At 47.7% G+C, this 26,383-nt stretch overlaps 1 protein-coding gene across 1 annotated transcript; it reads right to left on the minus strand.

Moving 5' to 3' along the window:
* Positions 1 to 7,318: 7,318 nt before the first annotated feature.
* LRRC40 (leucine rich repeat containing 40) lies at positions 7,319 to 23,901 on the minus strand. The gene is made up of 15 exons (XM_086463029.1): positions 23,754 to 23,901; positions 22,942 to 23,123; positions 22,446 to 22,519; positions 21,374 to 21,503; positions 20,846 to 20,969; positions 19,874 to 20,016; positions 18,618 to 18,790; positions 18,229 to 18,319; positions 15,972 to 16,017; positions 13,883 to 13,991; positions 12,883 to 12,990; positions 11,163 to 11,273; positions 9,396 to 9,473; positions 8,662 to 8,847; positions 7,319 to 7,715 (listed from the first exon to the last, which is right to left on the minus strand). The coding sequence occupies exons 1-15, from the start codon at positions 23,899 to 23,901 to the stop codon at positions 7,610 to 7,612; spliced, it is 1,809 nt and encodes a 602-aa protein (XP_086319155.1). The 3' UTR covers positions 7,319 to 7,609.
* Between the last annotated feature and the right edge of the window lie 2,482 nt (positions 23,902 to 26,383).

Here is a 26,383-nt window from a genome sequence, read left to right on the forward strand (position 1 = left end):
ATTAACTATATAAATATATTGTTCATGTGGCTATGTATTAGTTTTAATTGTCAGCCTCTGGCTGTGCATTGGTGCGTTTTTTTTAATCGAGTTACTTCTTAAAGTCAATTTCATATGATTTCGAAACACAGAAGCACATACAAATTCTTTAGGAATTCTGCTGTCCATCAGAAACACTGCCTCAAAGTTGTATATGCCTTTATAAAGATAAAATATATTAACCTGTACTTCCCATGAAATATTTCTATCATGTCACATACAAAAATATAGAGAAAAAATATTTTCATAAACACCTCAAAGAAAGTATATATTAAATTAAATTTAATAATGTTCATTTATTTTCAATGCAAAGATATTATATGCCTTATGAAAATACCTGTACATATGCAGTGTGTATAGCTGGCTCCATATTAATTAGTAAAAACGTCACTATACAGGGTGAGATACTTAATAAATTCCACTGTCAACTCTGGGACCTAGGTATAAGTAGCCTCCACGAAAATTGGTGACTTCCTTTCCTTTGCCACTTTTAGCTGATTCCACGTGAACACACTCCACGGACGAACAGAGAGGTGAGGCAGGTGTGGTTCGTAAATGGCAGAAGGTTGTGATGGTGCCAGTAAAACCTCCGTGGTTGCTGCTGCTGTTGTTAGTTAACTCTTTAACTGAAAACGACAGGCCCTTTCCTGACGCTCCCCGGTCCTCCGTCGCTCTGTGCTGTCGCACGGCTCGAGGCCGCGCCAGCCCCCGCCCGCTGTATTCGCTGTCGTGAGGCTTTACCCTTCAGCCCGTCCTGCGTCGGGCGGCAGTCTCTGTGGAGGGAAGGGGAGCAGCTGGCACTCGGGCGCGGCAGTGGGTGGCGCCGGGCGAGCCTGGGGCACACCGAAGGGCACCGTTCGTCCCAGTGTCACCGCGACACCAGACTGGGGAGGAGAAATCTCCTGAGGTGCCAACTGCCCAGCGATCGCTTCGGGCCCGGGTGTTGGGTGAGGGTGGTGAGACAGAGACAGGACAGGAGAGAGACAGTGCCCGTACTTAAACATGGAATTGCAAATTAGTCAGTCAAATTGGGTACAGCAGGAACCAGCCCCAAATGTTAGGGCGAAGCACCAGCTTTTTGGTGGCTTGGATTGGTTTTTCCTTTTTTTTTTTTTTTTTTTTTTTTCATTTTGGCTCTAATGCAACTGCCAAGAAGCGCGTGCGGCCAGGCCGCGGCACCGGCACAGCGTGTGGGGTCCCTGCCGGGTCCCTGCCGAGCTGCGGCCCTGCCCAGGGGTCACTTAACCACCATTCGAAAAGCGACGCTTCCACCTTTGCAGGAGGTTCCCTGTGCTCTGGCCGTTCCCACCTCCCTATTTCACCTCTGTCCACAGCAACGACAGAGTTTGTGGGTAGAACTATTAATGAGACAGGAGCTCCAAGCTGGCTGAGCAGGTTCCCCCATCACATGGATCTGACCCTGCCCAGGCAGGCGTCCTCGCTGGAAGAGCTGCTGACCCGCCAGGGTGGGCACACACCAGCTGATGCCACAGCGCCCCGTAGCTGAAGCTAATCCCAAAATTTACCAATTGAATTAAAGGATTGGATGATACTCAGAAGATAAATTTAAGCAATTAATACTTTTCAGTAAATTAAAATCTTCCTGATAGCACAACCTGAAGAAGCTTGCTGAATTCACAAGATCTGGTTTTGGATCGCTATTTGCTCAGTTTTTTCAGGTTTCAATTTCCTGCCCCATGGATGTAATTTCATAACGTGCCATCAAATCAGACAGGCTCTGGCAAAGCCCATCTAAAACTTTCCTAACATTCCTAACGTCTAACTTTCCTAACATTTCTGATCATTGGCAGTTCAGAGGCCAAAATTTCCCTTCTCGAGCCCTCATTGCCCTTTAAAAAAAAAAAGACATAAGGATTTATTCAACGTCACGTTCAGAAAATGGCAGACACCTACGTAGCTTTTAGTTGATGGTGGTGATGGGGATTAGGTCCCTTCATCGACCTTGAGGCACCTGAACTCCTCCTGGAGTGGAGCTGCCTTTGCGTTTTCATGGGAGAAGTCACCGTGTGGCCCCACACACCTCCCGGCGCAGCAGCGTGTACCGGCATGTCAGGTGTTGCACACCCCATAGGCACGTTGTGACAGCGCAGCGCCCCAGCTCCGAAATCCTGCTGGCGGGAACACACAGTGAATGCCCGCGGCAGCCTTGGGTCATGCCAGACCGCTGCCGTCGTACAGGGGACGATGCTCCCACCCGCCCCCCGCAAGCAAAACCACAGGACAGACTCGTGAGACACGTGGCAGCATTAACGACTACGTACGTATCGCCAGGAAGGTGGCGGGGAGCTGCAGCTGCAGACCGGGTGACGAGGGCTCTGCCCTAGGACCAGGGTAACAACGCGCAGGCAAAACCGGGCAAACTGAGGCGAGCCAAGGGCTCACTAACGCCCTGGGCTGTGCTCGGTGGCGTCTCCGCAGGCCGAGTTCGTGAGGGCTCAAGGGCAGCGGCAATGGCAGCCAGGGCTGTGCGAGACCTGCGTGTGCTTCAGGGTCACCGAGTGCTTTTGTTGACGGGTTATAATGGAGCGGAAACGACACCAGGAGCACGTTAGTGCAGCGGGGTGTCACGTCTAAGTCCTTAACGTAGCCAGAACTCCCCTGACTCCAGAAAGGAGCTGGGACAGGCGGTAGTGAGGCTTTAACACCAACCCCTGCTGCCTGAAAAAAGACCAAATATTTTTTTTGGCATTATTTTTATTCAAATTGGCTGAAATGATGTTTCACTAGCACTAGTATTATGAGCAATTCAAATTACTTTAGTGGGACTACTTAGGATTCCTACAGTCGTCCTTTAAAATCACCTGCACCTTCTGTCTGTCCTGGAAGGGCCCCCGTGGCCTCGCAGAGGGTCATGGCCCACCCGGGTGCAGGTAGGCCGCCAGGTTATGGGTGTGCTTGGACTGGGTTTTTTTTTTTACTAATTACGATGCTACAGTAAGTGCTGGAGGCAGGTGGCAGTTCGCCCTGAGGCGAATTCCAGGTGTGGGTTCGCTTCACGGATGCTGGTGCAGGCAGGCGCAAGCCCAGGCGCGGGGGTTTCCCTCCGCAGCCCCTGCGCCGCGGGTGCTCCCACCCCGACGACCCACGCGCTCGCGCTCTTGATCTTTCCGAAGCCCCTGGGGGAGGCTTTCACACTGACCGAAAGGGGCTCCGGCAGGAACCCGCCAGGGCGTCCACCCTGCAGCCAGGCTTTGCCGCGGCGCATACCCACGGCCGTAGGGCTGTCAGCTGGGGACACGGTTCCGCTTTTTTAGATCTTTCCATGCAATAAACTCTTTAGCTAACGCTCCTCAGAGAAGGGCTAGATTAAAACAAGAAGCCTGAAAGTGATTCCCTTATCCTCATTTTGCAAGAAGTTTTAAGGAGCTCAGTGCTTGGTGCCAGATCTTCTGTTCCTGTGCTCCCCCTTGAATCCCATCACAGCTGCGGGGCTGCCTCTACCCAGCACACGGCATGCCGAAAACCCAGGGGCCAGACTGGCAGGAACTTGTTTGCTTTTCTCCAGCCTTGTTATAAGGCAGCACTTTTAAGGGGAAAAAAGAATGAAAAAAGGAAAAAAAAAAAAAAAAAAAAGGAAAAAACGCTGCTCCCAAAATTATTTTCTTATTTTTGAGGAAAACGTTAAGCCCGGACCGCAGGAAGCCTGCAGGCCTACCCAGTCGTAATAATTTACCCATTTTCCTGCTCACAGCTTCCAGTTTGTATGATAATTGACGGTAGGCAGAGGCCAGTTGTTGGCAATAGCAATTGCTTGTCATCTTCAGCTGTTCCGATGGTTTCCAAGGTATTTTAACGTGCCTGCAGCCACTGTCCTGGCACTGCCCCAGCTCCAGCGGGGGCACAGGTGTGCCAGCCAGCCATGGCCAGGCCTGGCCGGCATCTCAGCGCGGGCCCCTGGGCAGGACCAGGCTGGTGTGAGTGACGGCCGAGAGCTGAGCGGGGGGGCAGAGCGCCATGGGGCAGCGAAGGCAGCCGCGAGCAGGGTAAGGCCTCGGAAACGTTGCCGTAGGAGCCCTGTTTTTAGCTCGTGTGGGAACACCTGAAAAGGGAAATCACAAATGCTCTAGAACACCACTAATCTTCCAAAAATCCAGCTAAAACTTAGTGTGTCATGTTCAGGAGAGTGGTTTGCTGTTGCTGATAAGCGCTTTGAATGTAAAGACGTTCCTTGGTTAAACCTCTCGGGCTTGTAATATAGCATTTAATTACCTTATGCAATCAAAAAATGCTTATTTATAGCTATGTGTGTATATATGTATATATCTGATAGAGATATATGCAACAGTAAATGCAAAGGCAGTAAGAAACGAAGCCCACGCCCCCCTCAGTCTGCTCATGTGCAGGATCCAGGGCCAGCTCCCGGAGGAGCGGGTGTCAGGGTGTTTATTATTCCCACAGCACCAGCCACTCGGGGGGGGGGGGAGTCAGTGCTCGGGCCCATCCACGCCGATGGGCACCACGCTCCTGGGCAGGTGGGGCCCAGACTTCTGCCGGGCGCTGCCCCTCTCCCACATAGAGCAGCCATAGGGGTTGACACCAGTGGCCATGGCCCAAAATGCAGAAGTGGGCACGGGAGGTGACACACCTCAGCTGTGGAGTCACCACCTACCTGAGCAGCATTTTTAAGCAGTTTAACAAATTCAGAATGTGTTAAAGTCTAAATCTAACAACTTTAGAATAAAATTTCACCTGAAGTTTGAGCTCCCTCCCCATGGGCTAGCGAGTACCAGCTCCCCGTCCTGCCTCAGCACTCCTCCCCCACACTTCCGCCTGCAAAAATTTGATTTTAAGCAAGTGCACAAAGACGTGCGAGTCCATTTTCAGGCAAGCCGATGTCAGGATTTATTTCGCTTGTCAGTCTTGCCAGTGTGAGTGGAGCACACCGTGACGATACAACTTTCAGGCCAGTAGTTTGGATAGGATATGAATTAATTGGTGGTTTGGTTTTGTTTCGAGCACCTTCGGTCTGGGGGTGTGTGGCGGCATCACGCCACGCGTGCGGCACAGCCATGGCACCCAGGGCCGGGGCGCCCGCGCTTTGCCCCTCGGAGGGCGCGGGCGTCAGCCGACATCGGCGCTGACGGAGAAGCAGATTTCAAAAGACGGTATTTGCGAATCGTAGAGTTCCAAGAGTTTCTCAAAAAAATAAAAAAATAAAAAAAATTAAAAAAGGCTTTTTGCCAATCCTCTTCCTGGACAATCCCAGCAAATACTCTGGAAGGGAATGACGTCACTGCATCGCGCACGGATCGCCGCGGCCCTCGTAAGGCGCTTTCCGCAGCCGCAGCCCTGCAGCACCAGCGGCTTCATCGCCATCAGCGGCGGCCGCCTCTGTCCCTGCGCTGGCTCGGGCGGCTGCGCCCCAGCCCCGGCCCTCGGTTCGGTTTTCTACTTGTGAGTACTGTATCCCGTTCAGAACCAACAGCTTCCTTCCTTACTTCCTTCCTTTATTAAAAATTTTACCATTTTATAAGAGACATGTTTAATTATGATGGAGATGGCTGTATTGTAATTAATATTTTGAGATAATTGTGATTTTGAGCTTAAATTATATACAGAAAATGGTCATTTTTGTATGTGTTAAAAGATTGCTATATTACAAATGACTAACTGTACTTTTCAGTTTAATTACAGTATTAATGTAAATAAAGCTGAATGAAGAAATATTTACTACTTTATTAACATAGATTGTGAATGTACTTAATGTTTTTTGCAGTATACAGACTTACTGAACTTGAAAGCTGCTTCATTTTATGTGCAAAAAGGTACTTCGAAATTCTATTTTAAATCTATTGATTCAGTGCAATCAATTATCTCGTCAGTCCATTTGCACACGCAGGTTGTACCCCTCCGGTTTTATTTCATGTATGACACTTCCCGTCAGGTGCGTATGGTGTTTAGAATGCATTTTGCAGATGCTTCTGTACATAAAACAACTCCAGGGACTCCAACGATGCTGTGCAGTGTATAGCAGAGCCATTTTTCGGCTTTGGTGTACCCAACTTTTTCAGTATTTAAAAAAGTGTTTTGAATAACATTAAAAAGTCTCTTTATTGTATAAATAATAAAAATGTCACCTTATTGTAATGAATGTGTCATCTTTGGCTTTGGGGAAGGATTCGAGGGTTCCCAACATGCTGTTCTGTGTGGTGTGGGACGTGAGGTGGTCGCTGCCAACCCCTCCCCTGGCAGCCTGGCCCAGGCACCCCTGGACGGTGCCCTGCAGGTCCCTCACCAGCCCTTCTGCAGGTCCCTCACTGGCCTTTTGAGTCTCTCACTGGCCCTGTGGCCCCAGGAACCGCTGCAGCCACAGGCAAAGTGAGCCAGGGTTGAGGGAGAGCCTCGTCCCAAGCACCACATACGTCCCAGAGACCTGAGAGCTGAGCCCCCCCGGCCTTGAGCCGTAGCTCCTGCTGAGGCTTCAGTCTGCGAGGAAAAGCGCGGCCTTTGCTGCTTTTTGGGTACAAACCCCGCATGAAAGAAGGGAAAAGAAAAAAGAGGGGCGGTGCAGGGGTGACAGCAGCAGCCATGTAACTAGAGAGGGGCTCTTGCCTTGTCCGAGCGCAGACAAGACCTCCTTCTTTCTGCACAACGAGCCCTCGCCTATTTCTGACAGGAAACCCCCTTCCCCCTCCATTGCCGCCCCAGCCCCTCTCTCTCTCTCGAGCCAGGCAGCACCAGGCACCCACTCTCGGGTGGCTCCAGCTGGGCGGTTCTGGCCCTTCTCTGAGCAGAGCAGCCACACTGAGAAGCAGCAGAGCTGCAGGCCCAGGGTGAGCAGCCTCAGGCAGCCCCTCCCTCCCCCTTGGCGACAGCCCCGGGGCATTAATGACGACTGTTAGTAACGGTGCCGCTTCCAGGACGTGGAAGAACCCCAAACCTCTCAGCGTTACTGGCTGGAAACTGAGCTGCAGCACACGCTCGCAAAAACCCAAACCACACCCCAACGGGGCCCATGTGCTGCCTGGGGGCAGCTGCCACCGCCCCCCACACCGCGTCACGTCACGGAGCCACATGCCCACCCGCAGCACGTCCCGCCCGGGCCCTCGGCACCACAGCACCTAAACCCAGGGCTCCGGCACTTCACCCTGTGCAGCCCTGGCACCTGTTGCTTAGCAGAACACCTGACCTGAGACTAGGAACCCAGTGTACAAAAACCAGTGGTTACTTCTGCCTGGTGCTCAAATACTTTTGATGCTGACAATTCTCTTTAAAAAATCAGCTTAAGTGCAGGAAAAAAAACCACTGTCGCTCCGACTGAAGGCAGCTGCCCGTGGCACTCTTTATTACAAACAGTGTAAACGTGTGTTGGGGTATTTTAAAACGCCCCCTTGAAACATGCAGCCTTGAGGGGAAAGTATTTCACAGCATGTTCTCCCAACAGGTGCCCTACACCAGCATGAGGAACGCTAAATGGCACCCGCCAGATTACCACAGCGTGAGGCAGGAGGAGGAGGAGGGCAGGGCCACCCAGCAGCGTTTGGTCGGACAGGGCGATACTTCCCTTGTGCTTCGACTCCGGGGCCTGCCAAGGACACGGGCTGCTGGGTCACGCAGGGATGCGGCTGCGCAGATACTCCAGCACGGCGGCTGTTCCTCTTGCCAGAACGGCTGCCCGGGGCGTGCGGAAGGGATTTCCTTCGAGCAGAAGTGTCCTGGGAACACAGAGGGGCCGAGTGACTGGGACAAGACCCTTCCTCAGACCAACACCTTCACACGCTGCAAATAGCTCCTGCATCTTTTGAAATTCATAAGTAATTCCTCTTCTGTTCTACTAAAAGAATTCTAATTGTTAGTTCACACTAACTTCTCTTCTTTAGAGACACCTGAATTTTAATTTATGCTAATAAATCAGTGGCAGTACATTACTGCAGACACACAATACTTCTTCAGCAAGCCTCTGCCAGAGGAAAGAGTAAGAAAAAGAACATCTGAAATACAGACAGGGGACAGTAAAAGGGGAAAGCTATGTTAAATTGTAACCCTCCACCTTCGAGCTTGGCTGCCAGCCCACTGCTCTCCAGTACCATAACTCCGTACAGGTTTTGCGGGTGGGGCTGGCATTTTGTATTTCTGAAGTCCCTCCAGAAAGCGGCCTTAAAGGAGAAAACCACAGGGACCAGTAAGGCCTTGTCTTTGACCAGACAGTGTCTCTGAGGTGGGTGATGTAAGGGCTTTCACAGCCATGTCCGTACACACCCTCCAGCCCCTCATCCCACCTCTTCTACAGCAATGGGAGCTCCACACCCCGGGACGGGGTGACAGGCACGGACTGGCCGTGCTGTGGCTCGCCCCCGCCGGAGCAGCTCGCCCGCAGGTGCACCAGCCGAGGGCGCTGCCCGAGGCTCTAATGGCCCAGCTACACAAACCCACACCCCCTTTCCACTTCCTTTTAAATCACAAAACTCCCCTCATTCTCTACCATATTGAGAAAATACAGGAGAAACTGCTTGTTGTGCAAGTGGGAAGAGAGACCCTTTCTGTGCATCCAGACCTACAAAAAACCTGTGCTGGCACCGAGTGCTCTTTCCTGACAAACAGGCCCTGAAGAGGCCGGTCAGGATGCAGTTTTGTGAAACAGGCACCACCTGAAACACACACCTCAGAGTCTCACAGTTCCCAAGTTCTGGCGGCACCTGGAGGAGGTCATTGTTCTGAAGGTCCAGGGTTCCAAGCTTGTCCATCTTCTTTAGCTGCAGAGGGTCTATGGACCCCACCTGGTTGTTACTGAGCAGGATGGTCTCCAGCGCTGGGATGCGGTACAGGACACTGGGAAACACTTTAAATCTGCAAGAAGAAAAAGGAGGCAAACCAATGACAGTCAGAAGTAGGGCACTCAAAAAATCAGCAGCCTTTAAACAATCAGAGAGCATTTTAGCTTTACTTATTTAAGGCAAATGTTTGAACACGCTCCTCTGACAGGGGGAAGCATCCGTCCTTTCACCTTGCTCGCGGTGAAAAGCTGAGCCAGGCGTGCACAGCGACAGCCCGGCCCCCCAACAGCGCCGCAGGCCGACCACGCTCGCCCGACAAGCCCAGCCTGCGTTATGGATCCTAGCGAACGGTCCGGTCGGGATGCATTTTTGGATGCATTGTTCACAAGATTGTTTAATCCCTTTTCAACCAGTTACTACTGTCTCTCTCCAGAACTTTTGTGGAGAAAGTTCCAAAAATACACTACCCGTTGTGTGAAGAAGTACAGTCACTTCATCAATTCTAAGCTCAAAGCTAGTTGAGGAAGTGCCTCCTCATTCTCACATCACAGAAAAGTCATACAGAATTCGGCCCAGTTCTTTTTATTATTGTGTAAAAAAAAAATCTGAACAGTTGCTCACCTATTAAAAGAGAGATTTATCATCTGCAGTCTTGTCAGTGCCTCCATTTCCTCAGGTAAAGACGTCAAAAAATTATTTCTGTGTATCAAACAACAAACAATAATCACAAATTTCTACAAAGTTTGTTAAGAATCCACAGAGACAGAATGTGCATATTTATCAGTGCCAACGTGCTGCCTTAAACCAATTCACTGCTTCGTAAGTGGGTCAAGACCACGCTCAAGTACAGATGCTGGCTAACGCCAGCCAGGATTGCCTTCTCATTTCTCCAGTAGGAGGTTTCAAGTCTGTCCCCAGAAGATTCCTGAGCATCTCAATGTATCTAACAACTCCACAAACCTACCCGTCAATTCAGCCCCTTGGCTTTCAGAGGAAATCTCATGAAGCTGCCCAGACCGTTGTGCCGGAGTGAGGCAGTAGGACAACCCTAAACCTCTTCAAAACCCTCCCGCCTGGTATCCAATGGCTGTAACAACCCCATTTATGGCTACTGCTGCCGCAGCGCTTCCCACAACAGGGAGCCCACGCAGGAGCTTCTCAAGCACCAGGAAGACAGGGGTTTGCAAGGACAAACAAGGAACATCCCAACTGTGACACAAAGAGCCATTACAGGAAAATAAAGATCACTCGCCAAAAGATGCCCAGATTTCAAACCAAATTCTTCGTCACAGAGATATTCAACCTCGTTCCCTCATCCATCTCACATGATCATCCATTTCTGCAATCCTCAGCTTCATCCTTCAGCAGCAGCTTGTGTACCACTGCACCACCGACTGCTGGGGGTTGGCAGGGACCTCTGGAGCTCAGCTGGTCCAGCCCCCTAGAGCCGGTGGCCCAGGACCACGTACGGTTGGGTTCTGGGTATCTCCAGGGAGGGACACTCCACCAGCTCCCTGGTGGTGCTCGGTCACCCTGACAGTGAAAAAGTGCCTTCTGATGTACAGAGGGACCCTCGTGCGTGTCAGTGTGTGCCCATGGCCCCTGGTCCTGGTGCTGGGCACCACTGGAAGAGCCTGGCTGTGTCCCCTCGGCACCCTCACTGCAGGGGAGAGCCCCCCTCCCCGAGCCTGCTCTGCTCCAGGCTGAGCAGTCCCAGCCTCTCCTCACCAGCGAGATGCTCCAGTCCCTTCAGTATCTCGGTGGCCCCTCGCTGGACTCTCAGGCCCAGGCAGATTACTTTAACTCAAGCCGAGGTAAAAACCTGCCTCTGCACCTGCGCTTTGCCACTTCCCATTTTGGGAAGCACCACAGGTAACAAATGCCAGGGAGCGAAGCCCGGTGTCTAACCAGACGCAATGAGCGTTTTTCAGGAGTTGCAGAAGGTAAACTGACAGTCAGTACCGACCTACTGCAAGTAAAACCCCTCCGGCCAGCTTCAGGTCCAAGCAGCACAGAGGGATTTGTACCTTCACTGCATCGCTTCCCAGCTACCCTCCAGGATTTCTTGGTGTGGGTTACTTTTGGGGGGATGTGGGGGGTGTTTTAAACAGCAACTGAACGTCTCCAAGAACCTTTTCATGGCTGGGGCAAGAGCTTGCACCGCAGCACGTCTCAGAGCTTGTCCACTTGTTCTTTGCGTTTTTCTTTAACCAGTGCCCAAATCTAGGCCACTTGCTATTTTAGATCTGCCGGTCATTCAACTGCCACGGAGGCATTTTGGGAAATGAAAAATGATTTCAGTATCGCTGTTCCGCTGTAACAGATGGCTGGTTTAAAGAGGCACGAAAATAAGTTACCGAGAAAGGAAGTCCAACGCACGTCACCAACCTGATATCCAAATGTGTCAGTTTACGGAGCATGCAGAGCTCCAAGGAAATAGATGAGATTTTATTGAAGCCAAGGTTGACATCACAAACCGAGTCTTTCAGCTCCGCGATCCTGAAACCCAACACAAAGACGCTTTCATTATGTAAGCTCATGTTTGCATTCTGTTTTCTAAGTTACTGAAAAAAACCTGCTTTATCTACAAATCAAGTACACTCCATGTTTCTTGACATTTCACAAGCAATTTTGTGAAGATGATGGAAACCTCACCCATGAAAGCTGCCTGTCCTGGAGTCTTACACTTGATGTAAAAGTAAAGCTCAGAATCACGTACCTAAATGTTATCAGGAGAGTAAATTTTCTCTCACTGATTAGGAGAGTAGATTTTACTACAAAAGCTGACTCACTTAAATGCAGTTAAGAGGTATTTCAGAAACTATGACACAGATGACCATCACTGCTACCTCCTGCCCTGCATATGTTTCAACAAGAAGGCTCACTCCACCTTCTTTAGCAGTCAAACACACAGAACGAGATTGTTATTTTATTTCCATCTTTCCTTTCTGCTCCACTGTTCTGCTGTTACAAACTCCAGGAAACACAGCACTGGCTGCTCCTTCTGAAAGGGCGTTATATTAAGGTGCTTTAGCATAAAACATTTAACAACACAAAAAGTTAGCTGTTGAATCCCTAGAATAGAATCTCTGTTTTAGCCCTAAAACCAAAAGGTAATTAAATGAGAAAAAATCTCATCTCTACTGTCTGGACTGCCACTGAACTCCCTGGCACCTGGCAGCTGCACACCTACACCCTCCTCCCCAGGCAACGCCACCGCCTTCAACACAGCGAGAAAGCACAGGAGGCACAAGTGTGATCTCACTGAACTGATTTTTTAGAAATCATACTGAAAAGAGGTTTTTTCCCCCATGAGAAAGATCTCACACCTCTTCAAGTTCTATGTGCTAAAGCTTAAGTGTTCGCACACCTGGCTCCACGCATGGAAATAAGTTACTCCCACAAATGCGGTGGTATCCTTAAAAATCAGCTTTCATGATTTTCTGGGGCTACCAGAGATGCAGTAACCTTCCTCCCCACACGAAGACCGTTTCTTCCTCTTAGTGTCAAAAAAAAGCTTCTCCTCGACTGTGGGTGGTGTCACAAGTGCGACAATATCAAACGCTACGTGATGGGACACAGAACCTACCAAGGAAAGAGGCACGGAAACTGTTCAAGCTTCCTTAAAAACCCGCAAAGAACGACGCTATCTGAAGCACCAGGAACCCTCAGCTATAGAACAGTTATCATCCAATGAAGTGGTGAAGCCACACATACTATCCTTGTACGGGAAAAAGACCGCTTTGTGGAGAAACCAATACCACACTGTGGTCAAGTGCAGCACTTCATTATCACAAGAAATCGCACCCATCTCCCCTCATTGACTCCGACAGTGCTTAGCAAAGCAAGCTGGAAAACAACAAGTACCGACTACAGACGAGCTTCTTTTTCCTGCCACCTCCTGTTCACCACCAGACCCCCCCGCGCGCTGTGCCGCTCGTACTAGGAGCACAACTGCGTTGTTCAGCGTCTCGGTCACACCTCCGTGTGTGGGTGTGTGCACGCATATGCAGCACAAAGCACAAATATACTTGACTGGGAAAAACACAAGAGAGTGAAAGTGGAAAAAAAAGTAACGAGCAGCGCATGACCTTTACAAAAGTAGTACCTTGGAGGAATTTCATTCAGCTGATTCTTGCTGAAGTTGACGGTGGTGACAGGATTGCTCCCGACTGCGTCGAACACCTCACCAGGAATGGTAGCCGCCTGTTTCTCACTAAACAACAAAAAGCATGTAGCTGAGCAACATGAAGGCATTAATCCATTTCCCATTTATTAACAAGACATTTCCATCTTCTTTTAGAAAGAGAGGAGCGGTAGAACAGATACATAAACATCCACAATCTGAAACCCTTGAAGGACTGTTAATCAGAAAGCTACCGAGCGCTGCGCCATGTCACATGGCACCTGGGCAATGACATTTCACCCTGACCTGTCACTTTGCTTCAGAAAAACCCGTAAGAGCCGAGTTACGTCACCACCTCAGAGGTGTGAAGGCTGCACACTGGGGCAGGAAGCGTGGAAGATTGGCATTGAACAGACTTCCCCTCTCGGCTCAGGGAACGCCTCGGCACAGGGACACGTAACTCGGTAACTACTCGGTTTGGCGCTCTGTGGTGACCAAGGCCAGCCCAGCCCTCTCACCAGCGAGGCCCTTTCCCCGTCCCAGCTCTCAGCAGGACTACGCCTCTCAACCGGCAGCTCTCAGCAAACAGGGTTTTCTTCCCCTTTCCCAGACTAACAAGTTACGCTCTTGGTTCCAGAAAGAACTGGAGAGATACCCACTGCTACAAGGTGTTCTGAGACTTAAAGGAGATCGCTAAGGAAGTTCAAGGAGTACTAAAAGCACTCGAAGGTATTAAGTGTTCCAGTGAGTTAAAGGAATGTTACTGTGAGTATCTGGTAATACAAAGAAATTTTTTTTTTTAAACCTGTAATTCAAATCTGCCTACTCCTGAGCGCACAAATTGAAGCGGAAAACGCATAAAAGCAGCAGGATTTGCAGGCAGCTTGGTATCACGAAGGGGGGGAAAAAAAAAAAAACCTGGGCAAAACCCAGGAAAGTGTTCTTACAACTTTAGAAACAGGCAATATTCCAAAACACATACCTATAGTCCAGTAATTTTAGTGACGTTATGGCGTGCATGTTAATCCTTGACTCACTGGGAAGGGTCATGGCTGTCACAGGAGGCTCTCCATTCGGGCTAGTTACATCATCTAGAGATAACAAACGTACACAGTGACACAAACGACAGGCTGCAGTCAGATGTGGTAGTCTGAATGACCTAGACGGAGAGATTTAGTGTCCCAAGTCAGCCATCACCCTTTTTAATTCTTCCTGTATTCTGTCCCAACTGAATGTAATCTGATCCAGATTATTTCAAGAATTTTCTAGTAAAGGATTTTTGTAATCTTGGGTTTCTGGGTTGTTTTGGTTTTTTTTTAGGCTGGGTGGAAGGGAGAGGAGTTGACTTGGACTTTGAAAAAACAGGTCAGGAAGCCACACAGATGTCAGTAGCTCGCTGCTACATTAGGCAGCAGCCTCCAAGGGGTGGGGACCTAGAAACAGTGACAAACAGGGAATTCAGGCTAGAAGCAATGATCCAGATCACCTATATCCAGAACAGCAAATCTGACCCCAATTCCAGTTAAAACATTAATATTTATAAACTTTCATCACACCCTCCTCTCTAGAGCTCCTGTTGATTGCTATCCTCAATCCACACGAACAGCTGTTGCCTTATCAAGGCTACTCTGAACCTGTGAGAAAGGCGATTAAAAGCGTCGTCCTGCACACCCGAGGTGCGGCATCACACCCCAAGGACCCACACACGCCTAAGCAGGGTGAAGCTTAGCTAGATCTCCAAACACATGATAAATCCAACTTTCACCAAGAGAAACTGAACAAAACTCTATGGAAATTCAGCAGCATTGATGAGTAACAGTCTGCTAACAACTGCTCCTAACCACAATTAGTTATCCTTTCATCAAGAAAGGTCAAAAGGGTCAAAACCAAACTGAAACAAACCAACGTCTACAGAAATAGGACTGCTGCTGTTTAGCTCTGACTTAGATGCCATAACAGATAGAGTAAAACCATGAGCATTGCTGTACATGCAAGAATTCAGCTGATTTTATTATCCACAATTGTATCATCTATTGTAGTTCACCAAGTAAGCTTCTCAGCGTGTACTCTACTATCCAATTCACTCTTGCCAAGTTAATATGTCAAATTTGCACCGAACCTGATACTGTGAAGCAATTTTATATGCTGCAGTAACCTAACTAATACTGCCATCCTCTGGCAGACGGGGAGAAAACCCACTGAGCAAAAAGCGAAAATCACACATGCCATTTTCAACACAAGTCGCTTGCGTGTATTATCAAGGCCCCTTCTAAATTAAGAGGTAAAGGACTGTGTGCCATTTAAGTCCAGCAGAATCATTCCCCTATTATCTTTAACCTGACCAGTGAACTCGGTAATTCATGTTTTAAAACTTAAGAAAGACGAAGATTTCTAAAGATGCTGGACTGAAGTCCTGTTTTGAAAGGATTTCATCTTCTCCACATGGAAGTTGCTGAAAGGCTCTGACAGCCTGTTTCCTCTATAATAAAAAAATACACTTTCATCTCCTCTATTTTGCTTAGAAGACAGAGAACAAAAAGAAAACAACCCAAATGCCGAAGCAACTCAGTGAATTAGAAGCCCAGGTATCAATCTGGAAAGGAACTTGAGCGCACAGGAGCGCCGAGCAATTTTTTGTCTGCTTTTTCAACACTATCAGTTCATCTTTACAAAGTACCGTATATCTGTTAAGAGAAATGTGATACAGAATCATCTGGGTGCTTTTTGATCCACAGGGGCAGAGCTATGAACCCAAGAGAGGATTCTGCAAAAAAAGGAGAGCACTTGTGCAGAGCAGGAAAACGCATAAAGAGACCAGGCAAAAATACTTAAGACTTTTTTTCTACATGATAATCCTCAATAAGGCACGTTTGTTATTCAGTATTATCTAATAAAGTAAGAAAAAGAAACAGCACTGAAATACAAGAGCTTTACTGATGAGTAAAGACAACTCTGTTATTGCAGGGTAACAGAAGGAACCTGGATTTAAAAAGCGACTCTCCGTAGGTTCCAATTTATTTTAATTTCTTAGAAGGATTCTGTCTAAAATGAAATGCAATAGAGCAACATACCTTGGATTTTGCTTCTTAGGTATTTCAGAAGTTCCTGGGTGCCTTTCTTTAAAAAAAAAAAAAAAAAAAAAAAAAAAAAAAAAGGTCACTAAGCATCTGCCAGCCAGTGTTCAAATAGCTGTTTTGGCAACAAAGAATGACAACTCCAGTCACATAGGTGCAGCCCACGGCACTGCTGACTGTAAAACTCACATAACGCTGCTCATAGAAAAAACCTCTTTGCAGCAGTTTATGAATTTGTTTATTCACAATTTTGTTTATTTATTCCAGCTGAAAACTGCCAGTCCTGCATCACTACCTCAGGCTCAACATTTTTACCTTTTTAACTAAAGTAGGTGCAAGGAAGAAAGTTCACATGAACTTAATCTTCTCTTTAAAAAGGAGGAGCACAGTTGTGCTTTGGAGAAGACATTTAAAATTCATCAAGGAACTGACAGTTCAGTGTTCTGGTAACTTTTTATGTCCAAAATTACAAACTCTGGCAAAACCACTGCCGTTTGCATAATTTGCATGGATTCTTAACAGCTCGGTCCCCCAAAGATTTGACTTTCAATTCTCTCATCACAACTTCTACTGGTCAAACACAGTTACTATCTGTATAACCTAGCACTAATCAAGCATAATCTCATCTAGCCCATTTGTTTTAGGATAAAGCTAGGTTTTCCTTATGGATTTGATGTGCTTCTCCTTAATGTGTTAAAAGCAGGGACTGAACTAAAGCGTTGAGTATGAATGCACATTTCTTGTCCTAGCTGACATTTGTATTACACGCAACACGAGACTGGTTGATCTGAATGCAGAGGAGACACAGAAAAGGTGAAAGCCTGAAAGGAAGGAACTCTCACAAGGAATCCGGTGAGATGACAGAAACGGAAGACACAAGACAGAGAGAGAGGCCGAAGAGACTAGGACTGGCTGCCGGCACAGCTTGGCGCAGCACGTGCTGAGGTGAGCAAGGTAAGAGAAGCCAATATGGAAGGACAGGGAAACTTTCAAGGAAAAGGTGAAGGTCAAACAGAAAGCTGAGTAACAGTCCAGTGGTTCGCATGGAGAGGAAAGCAGACAGTAAGACAAAGCTCAACTGCCAGGTGATGGTACATTACACAAAATGGAAAGAACAGGATTTAAGGGCAATTGACTGGAAATCTATCACAAAACAAGAAGGAGAAGCCTGAGAAACAGGAAGAGATGAGACAGAGAAGAACCTGTGCCTGCTAGACAACACTGACCCCCCAGTCCCTGCCAATCCTTAACCTCAGTATTCACCTACTGCTACAAAGTGCCTGGGGAACCCTACAAGCTTTATCAATTACTCAATCAAGTGTAAAAAAAATCTGGGTAGGCATAGAAAATTCCAGTTACATGAATTTACAGTGTGGGTAATGGATCAAGACAGCGTAAGCCTAAAGTGCCATCAAGGAATCCTTCTACCTGTCGTTTGCTACGAACTTGAAACATACACAAGAAATTCCACACATCCATGCTCTTACATCTGAAAGACAGAGAGTTTTAAAGTACCCCAGCGCTTTGTAAACATTTCTTTTATAACACTGGCAAAAGCACAGAAAGAAGCAATGTTCACCACCACCGAGAACAGGGGCCTGGCAGGGAAAAAAATCAAAGGGAATTCTACAGCAGCAGCAGCAGCACCCAGGCCCCAGCCTCCCCGCTGCCCTAGGTACTCGGTTGCTCACGCACAACTCGCACCACCACGTGGCTCATTACCTACAAGGAGAACGCAGATCTGAGGCATAGGTTGCCCTTAAGAAAACATAGTACAGCAGCTCATGATTGCTCAAAATGGTCTGCCATCAAATACGCTTTGGAAATCGAATCCTAGATCCTTAATTCAGGCAAGCAGGAAATAAAGAATGGAAGTCTGTGCTCATCTACGAAAAGCCTGATGTAAAGTACTTGCCTAACACTGCCACAAACTGTGACTGCAGCAGTTCTCCGTCTCTTCCCAGACATCCATTGCTTGGTTTGCAATATGTATTACAACTTTTGTAGCAAATCAGAAGCGGGTCCATAAAGCAATGACCTCCTTTATTCCACAGCCCTCTGGGTGCTATGCATTGCATCCGACTCCAGTGGAAAGAGTTCCCAAATCACCACACACACCAACGTGATGGATTAAAGCTGCACAGGCTACCTGAAATCTGGATGTATTCTCATTTTTTTCCAACGGTCTGGCTACAGGATTTGGATAATGTACTTATGCAACATCACCAAACTTTATCTACTGCCTAGTGCTTACTTGCAGAAGGTCTCTTCGAATGGTTCTCAAAGGATTTCCCTCTAATGCCAGGAACTTCAGCTGAGGAAGGTTCCCCAACGTGTAAGGCAACCTGCAAATGGAAACAACTCATTTCAAAGTAGCATCAAAACAATTTCTAAAGAATCTGCAGTGCTTTGGCAGACAGCCTGGTATTCTGAAGCTCAGGTTCAAATAAAAAGATACTGCCCTTTAAAAAAGGCACGGGTTGATCATAGCAATTACACAACACAGAAAGGGTTCCTTCATTCTATGATTTGAGTCCTTTTTTAACTATATTTTACAAAGTGAAACACATCAGCTATAGAACTAGTTGTCGCTAGATGTCATTAGATGCCTCATCTCAGACATAACGTGGTGTTTAGTATTACCTACTGATATCATTGTTGGCGAGGTCAAGTCGCTCCAACTTCTGAAGCAGAGTAATTTCATCAGGAACTGATTTCAACTTGTTGTCTCTAAGTTCCAATACAGAGAGGGAATTCAGATGCTTCAGACTCTCTGCATTTAGGATTTCAATCTGATTTTCGCCAGCATGTAATTCCTGCAGAAACAAAGACCATCCACAATTATGTTACTCTAATAAAAGTACTTTGTAACTCACTAATCTCCTGAATCGTGACACCAGCAAAAACATACAACGACATGGAGAAAATACAGATCTCTATTCCCTTTCATCTGCATATGAAACATCAATGCATCCAAAGACCCAGAGACACAAGTCTGAACTTAGCTCTTCTGAAACCATCACAAAACCTCAGCTTTGAGTTCAATTTCCAAGCTAGGAATAACTTTGCTCCACTTTTGTCAAGAACTGATCAACAACTTCTTTACTCAAGAACACAGGAAGTGGACAAGGTAGCTCTCCATCTCCCTACTGGAAATGTTTCATTTATAATGGAAAAACGGAATGGTTCTTTAGACTAAAGACCGTCCACATGCTGCTGGACACACCAAGACACTGAACTTCAAGCACCAACACGAATTTTGTTAGAAAATGCTGAAATAGCTTGGGATTTTAACTGCTGAGTTCAGAGTTACGCAGAACTAAAGTGTCTGCATCCTTTGATGGATCTGGTCGTTGGAAACAACATAGTGACACAGGCATTCACCTGGCCCAATCATTCTTCTATTAGTTGGGTAACAAGTCTCTGATGTTCTGAAAAAGGTGATTTTCAATTCTAAACATATTGGGAATTACGGCTACAGAGTATCTGGAAGATCTGATTACGCTAAAAGGAAAAAAAAAGTATACTTTGTCTGCAGTTACAAAGAAAAAAAATATATAATGAGCAAAGTAGATTTATCCAGAAAATGTTTCTAGAGATAAAAAAATAACTGTTGCAGGCAATACTAGATCCAGTTTTTCAGTCTCTTCTAAGTATTTCTTTTATCTTCCAAATCTGAAGAGTAATGCTGCAAATTTGTCTTCCAAATGACCTTACAATTGACCAATGTGGACAGTAGAGTAACTGCAAACGGGTATGTATTAAATAAGAGTTCTGAACAGAGAATTACCAACTTTCGGTCACAGCACTTAACAAAAATTTCTGTTTAAAGTAACAGTCATTACTTTAGAAGTCTACAGTAAATACATTTGCAGTATACCAACCATTTCAAACCTTACCTTCAGTAACATGCATGAGGGGAATTCTGGTAAGGAGCGTAGTTTATTTTTTCTCAGATAAAGTTGTTCCAAAGACGCCATAGTCGCTAATTTAGCAGGTACAGTTTCCAGGTAGTTTTTACTACAATCCAGTTGTCTCAAGCCTACAGAAATAAGAATGCAGTGACAAACAAAAATAAGGGAAAACAAAAACAGTTTTCTACAGAAGCCCTGAAGTAGAACATGCTGGGGTTTCAAATAAACACAACAACATTTTGGCAAACAGCATTTTGGAAGAAATCACATCAGGTAGCATCAACGTTTCTGAAAACAAGGCATCTGCTCTTCATTATTCTTCACAGAACACTCTGGGATGCTTTCAGTGACACTGCCAGACACTAGCTCTTCTCAAGAAAGGGTCCATTATTGCTGACCATCTTGGAAAGATCCACATGTAATTTCTACAGCATTTATAAAAGCTGTCACTCTGCTGTCTGTTCCTGGAGAGCTGCCACTGCTATTAACATATACATTTCCTATCAACCACTAGTCACCTTGATATTTAACATTCAAATGTTAAAAGCCACCTTTATCACTCTCGAATTCATGGTTTTTTTCCTCTCCAGTGATTTCAACCCTCTCTCATTTATGCTTTATTTTCCACTCAAAATATGCAAGAAAGAAAAAAAAAATTGTCAAACTGCTTATTGTGGCCCTAAGGCTCATAACTTCTAAGCAGGACAGTGTTAATCCTTATACTTTTCTGATCATCCCACATCCCATTCATCAAGAAATACGAACCACAAGAAGACTCATGTTTGATATACAGTAGCTGTAGCTGATTTTTCTAAATAATTCTGAACTAATATCCTTGAGAATACATTAAGTCTTTAAGAATATATTTTTTAAATCCTGACTAATATGCACTGTATTTCTGAGCATAACCACATAACTGGCTGCATGACATTTAATAACCTGAGAAAACTAATTTACTTTTCATCGCACTGATATCTGCAGGTAGGTTCTGGAGTTGATTAGAAGCCAAATTGAGTCGCACTAAGTTAATGAGCAAAGCAAAACTTGTTGGAATGTCTGTGAGATGATTGTTGGACAGATCCTGAAGATTAAAAAAAAAAAAGAGAGAGGAAGAGAGAGAGGTTAGAAATAGAGATGTTTAAAATATCCCACGAGTACTGCTACTGCAAAGTTAATTACTGGCAGAACATTAAAATTAGACGGCTGACATCCTCTGGATCTCCCTGGTAGAAATGTGAATAGAAGAAAGATGTCTCCTGTGACTGACAGATCACAAGGGATTGGATTTTTCTTAAAATATTTGGCAGACCAAGAACAAAATTTGGTTTCAAACAAAAAAAAACACCCCACCATGTAATAGCTGACAACCAATGCAAGTCGTTAGAATATTCACAAAGCTATGGGGTTTTTTAACTAGCAGCAGCAAAACATGGATAGATCAGCCCTTCTGCACAACAAAGTATTTTTCAAAAAGTTGTAATTTACTAATTCTTCCAGACTGGCAAGCTGTCCAAATCCATCTGGCAAGTGACTCAGCTCATTGTGATGAAGAAGAAGGCTCTTCAAACATGACAACTGCATCAACTCTTCTGGGATACTTTTCAGTTTATTGTGGCTAGTATTAAAACACAGAACACAAAGGGAAAAAGCAATTACTGCGTGGTTTTAAGCACAGAACTGCACACAGAACCTCCTGTCACACGGGACACTATCCAAACTAGCATTACAAAACTTCCATCAGTCGGATTATCCTGGTCACACATGGCCTGTTGAAACACAAACTCTTCAGACCCTCGAGCGTGTGTGAAGCACATCCAGCAGCAGATACGTGGGACACCCTGTGCTGGCACAGACTAATCATCAATCACATCTGCAGTGAGACAGGCTCCTGTGAAACATTCCCGCGCTGCAGCACGCACGTACACTTGCTGTTCAGGACACCATCACCTCTGAGAGAAAGCTGTCTCCTACAACCCTTACAGCCCTCTACAAAGGATCAGTTTCCTGATCAACATTATTTATTTGTTCAAGAATACTGTTAATCCTCATTTGAATTTACAGTATTCCAGCTGGATCTTAACTTTTTTTTTGTTTTACATAGTTCACACACACAGTGGCCACAGGCCCTCCTTCTCCTTGCACACAAATTTCCTCCAGTAAACAGAAGATTATGAACCTTCCAGCATGAATGAGATCTACACAACTATTTCCAGTGTATACTATTCATGAAAAAAAAGTATTTTTATACCCAAAACTGCCAGACTGAACCAAATGAATGTAGACACTGGTTTTGTTTGATTATTCAAAATATTGCTGTTTTCACCTTCCAAGCAAGACTGCGACTTTGAGTACCAGTGAAAATAATTTTAACAAACCTAAGATCATCAGTTTTGATCCCAAACTTACAATTCTCAATACACTAATATTCCCTAGTCAAAAAAAAAAAAACCCTGAAGTTAATTTTCTGAAATAAAATTTTATATATTGCAATCTCTTATTCACACCATGAAAGTCACTGCAATATTCCTCATGTTCCACTTCTGCAGCATGTACTTACCTAACATCAAGTTTCTGAAGATTTTCTAATTGTCCTAAAGCAGAAGGAAGTGATGTCAGTTGATTATCATGCACCTGGAAAATAAAGTTTTTAGAACACAGTTACTAATTTGTACCGTCTAGGTCTTCTTTCCCTACCCCTGAAACACATCAAGCTTACCTAACACAGAAAATAATTTTGTACACAATAACAGCTACGTACATGCCTAAAAGCAACCACCAACAGTGGTGTTGCAACTGCCAATCTGCAAAACTCTACTTAATTGATGGTAAATGCTAAAACTTCCTAGAGCTTTCTCCAGAACAGTGCCCACTACCAGCATATAAACTGACATATTATGAGAGTGATCTGTAAACAAGCTTTTCTTTATCCTGAGAATACACCAGTGCCACTTCAACACATCCACCACCGCAGGGAAATAGAAAACAAAGATCTAAGACTGTTTTCCCACCTCCCACAGCGAGAGTACAGCCCTACCAGTAGGATCTGTACTTACATCCAGAACAGTGAGTGCAGGCAGAAGTTTGACGTCCTCTGAAAGACACTGCAGTTTGTTTGAGGCGAGTATCAGCTTGGTCAGATCTGTTTGCTCCCACCAGCGATCCGCAGCACCAAAAGAGAGATTCTGATGAGCTTCCTCCGGAGTATCCAAATTTATCCGCCACACATGTTGAGGCACTACATACACAAACATACGCACGTCAATTAGATTCTTCAGGTGTTTACTCTCAAACTTCCACTGCCATAATGCTTTTCATCCATACATACACACAGATAGCCAACTGCATTTCTAGAGGCATTTTCCCAGAGCTAACAATAACAAACTGATGGAAAACACCAGCAACAGCCAAAACTAAGCTGACCCGCAAACAAATGGCAGAAAATACCCATTGTTGTTGCTCCCGCTGCATTTTTCCTGCCCTGCCCGGATAGCATCGCCCAGCACAAACCCAAGGAACCGCTGGATCGGTCAGCAAACACGGCCAAGAGCCGTGTGGCCTTCAGGAGAATCGAGGGCTCGGCCAAGAGCGGCCGCTCCCGCACCCCGCCGAGGAGCGGCGCGGGCGGCGGGCCCAGCGCCTCCCTGCCCAGCCCCGGGCCCCCGCGCCAGCACCGCCGCTCCCAGCCAGGCACCAGAGCCGGCTCAGCGCGGCCGAGCTGCCGGCGAAGCCGGGGTGTCACCGCCAGCTCACGGGGAGGGCAAGGAGCAGCGTGTCCCCGCCGGCCCCGAGCTCACCCGCACCGCCCCGGGACGGCAGGAGCCGCGGCGGGGTCTCGCCCGCGGCCGGGGCCGGCTCCCGCACTCACCCTCGCTGAGGCTCCGGCCCGAGAGGTTGAGCTGCCCGCTCTTCCGAGCCGCCCGGATCAGCCCCTGCGGCACGGCGGGGCCCAGCTCCGCCGCCGGCCCCCTGAAACCAGCGCGGGGGTCCCCCACCCGCGCCCTCCGCGCCGCCATCCCTCGCCAGCGCCCGGCCGGCACCGCCCCGCCGCCACCCGAGCAGGCGGGGCCTGGCGGAGCCCCTCCAGCAGGCTCCCGGCTCTGGCAGCCGCCCCGCGGAGCGCTCGGAGAGCCACCGCCTCTCCCGGCTCAGCTGGGCTCGGCTCGGCCCCCGCCGACGCCATTTCCCGCCCGACAGTGCACGGGGGGGAAGGCAGGAACGCCGAAATGGTGCCCCGAAATGGGAGCGGGGCAGCCTCAGCGAGCCCGCCCTCCGTCCCGGGGCGGGCTCGCCCCAGTGCCCGAGGCTGCTGGCCCAAAGGGGGTCAGCTGCATCTCCCCGAGGGGGTTTAGTCGGTGCAGGAGCCTGCTGCCGAGACCAAACAGCCAGACTGTCACCTGTGTGTGAGATGAGTGGCTTTAAACTGAAAGAGGGTAGGTTTAGATCAGATATTAGGAAGAAATTCTTTCTTTTGAGGGTGTCGAGGCACTGGCACAAGTCGCCCAGAGAACTGGTGGCTGCCCCCTCCCTGGCAGTGCTTAAGGCCGGGTTGGATGGGGCTTGGAGCAACCTTCTCTACTGAAGGTGCCCCTGCCCATGGCAGGGGGGCTGGAACCCTTTAAGGTTCCTTCCACCCCAAACCATTCTGTGATTCTGTGATGTCCATAGCGATCTCAGCTCACAGCTCCACTGCTCATGGTTTTCATCGTCCAGGTCAGCTTGCAGTTGTGGTTAACTCCCTCCAACAAACGGGTGGACCAAGGAGAAGTCCTGTCCCCTCGGCAGCAGCGCTTCCCTGAAGAGCTGGCAAACGTTTGGTACAAACCCACACAACCCATGAACGGAGCAAGACTAGAAACTGTAGCTGACGACAGGGCTGAGGACACCAAATTCTTAGCAATTATTAGAAAGGAGCCTCAGCCACAAACCAGCTGCTGTGCATGCCGTGTGACGCAGACTGCGCTTCCCGCCCTTCCTCTCCCCCATTTCCTTCGGCTAAGGTCCTCGCCTTTGTCACGAGCGCAAATCCAGACCAAATAACCTGGGAATATTTCATACGTACACACCAGGCATACCAAATAAAAAGGCACTTTCATATCAACTCACAGTTTTTCCTTTTCCCTTTAGCCCAGATTCTGCAAACTAAATAAAAATATTACAGACTGAAAAATCCTGTCTGCCTACCGATACCCGAGATTAACAGGGACCGGTCACCATGTAACCCGTGCGCCAGATCGGTGTCTGCCGGGTCCTACCAGCAGTTCCTAGTGAGAAGGAAATTACAAAAAAGAGTACGTTTTCCCCTCAGTCACTTGAGTTTTTAGCTGTAGCTCTTTTCACTTTCAAACCCCAGGTTTGTGTTTCAAACACTACGCTTTTTGAAAAAAAGCTGCTACCAGTAGTTCCATTGAACTTAAAATTTGTCATTAGTTAAGGACCAAATAGCACACTAGGTAAGTGAGCATGTGCATCAAGAACCCGTCATACTTCAGGCACCAGCTCTTGACTAAGGATTGTGGCCTCCTCAGTTTCTTACCACTTTTTCTGTCTCCTCGCTCATTGGGAGTCACCAGGCAGCACTCCATAAGAAAACACTGCATATTTCAACAGAGTATTAGAAAAAAACCACTGCTGGAAATCCCAGTTTTGTATGAAGTCTGTAAGTTTATGTTTGTTCCTGTAAGATGTCTTTGGAGGGGGAGGAATTAAGCAAGCTTAAGCTGGTTCCTAACAGGCAGAAATCACAACAATGGATGGTAAGGGCTGGCGGTACAGCTGAACTTCCTGGAATGACTGGTTACTTAAAAATCGCTTTTATGGACTTTGGAAATAACCTATTGCTTTATTTGCAATCTGATGCCAAGAGCGACAGAGCAGAAAACGTAGAGAGCACTAGAAGGGCACTGATCTCAGTGAACCCAGGCAACAAAACACCTATTCCCCTTATCGTTACGTGAATACAATTGATCCACGTACCAACTGACCCAGCCCGTCTCAAACGCGGCCATTTTAAGCTTACAGCTCTGAAGGAGCACGCAGCATCACACCACCGGGCAGGGCCCCGTTAGCGACGCGCCAGCCCAGCCAGCGCTGAGGCCTCCGAGACCCATCCGCCCCCCCGAAGACTGACGAGAAGTACTCTGGGACCCCAACCGCCAGCTGGGTGAGCTCCCGCGCTACCGGCACGAAGGCGGGAAGCAGACAGCGCACGGCGGCGCTCCGCGCATGCGCGGGAGTTGGGGGGGGGGGGGGGGGGCCCTGTTGCCTGGCTGCGCACGCGCCGTCCCTGCACGTTCCCTGGAGAGGCCGGGGACACGCGCATGCGCAGGCGCGGCCGCTCCGTGCGGGCCCCGGGCTGTGAGCCTGCGTGGGACCACGCGCTGCGCGTAGCGCGCCTGCGCGGAGGGCGGTGGCGGGGGATTGTGGGATACTGCGGCCCAGGCAGGCTGGTGAGGCGGGCGGCGGTTTGTGCGCGGCGGCGGCTGGGCCGGGCCGGGT

This window comes from Leptosomus discolor, chromosome 3, assembly GCF_034619465.1.
Source record: "Leptosomus discolor isolate bLepDis1 chromosome 3, bLepDis1.hap2, whole genome shotgun sequence".
In the NCBI taxonomy this organism is placed as follows: Eukaryota; Metazoa; Chordata; class Aves; order Leptosomiformes; family Leptosomidae; genus Leptosomus; species Leptosomus discolor.

Bases quoted from the DNA above. Each gene is read 5' to 3' on its own strand.
- LRRC40 (XM_086463029.1), bottom strand. From the start codon at position 23,901: ATGGCGGCGCGGAGGGCGCGGGTGGGGGACCCCCGCGCTGGTTTCAGG. The intron at 20,017-20,845 runs GTAAATTAGTTT...TTATTTCTGTAG, and splicing joins AGATATCAGTGCGATGAAAA to GCTTGAGACAACTGGATTGT. The intron at 16,018-18,228 runs GTAAGCACTAGG...TTTTTTTTAAAG, and splicing joins TTCGAAGAGACCTTCTGCAA to AAAGGCACCCAGGAACTTCT.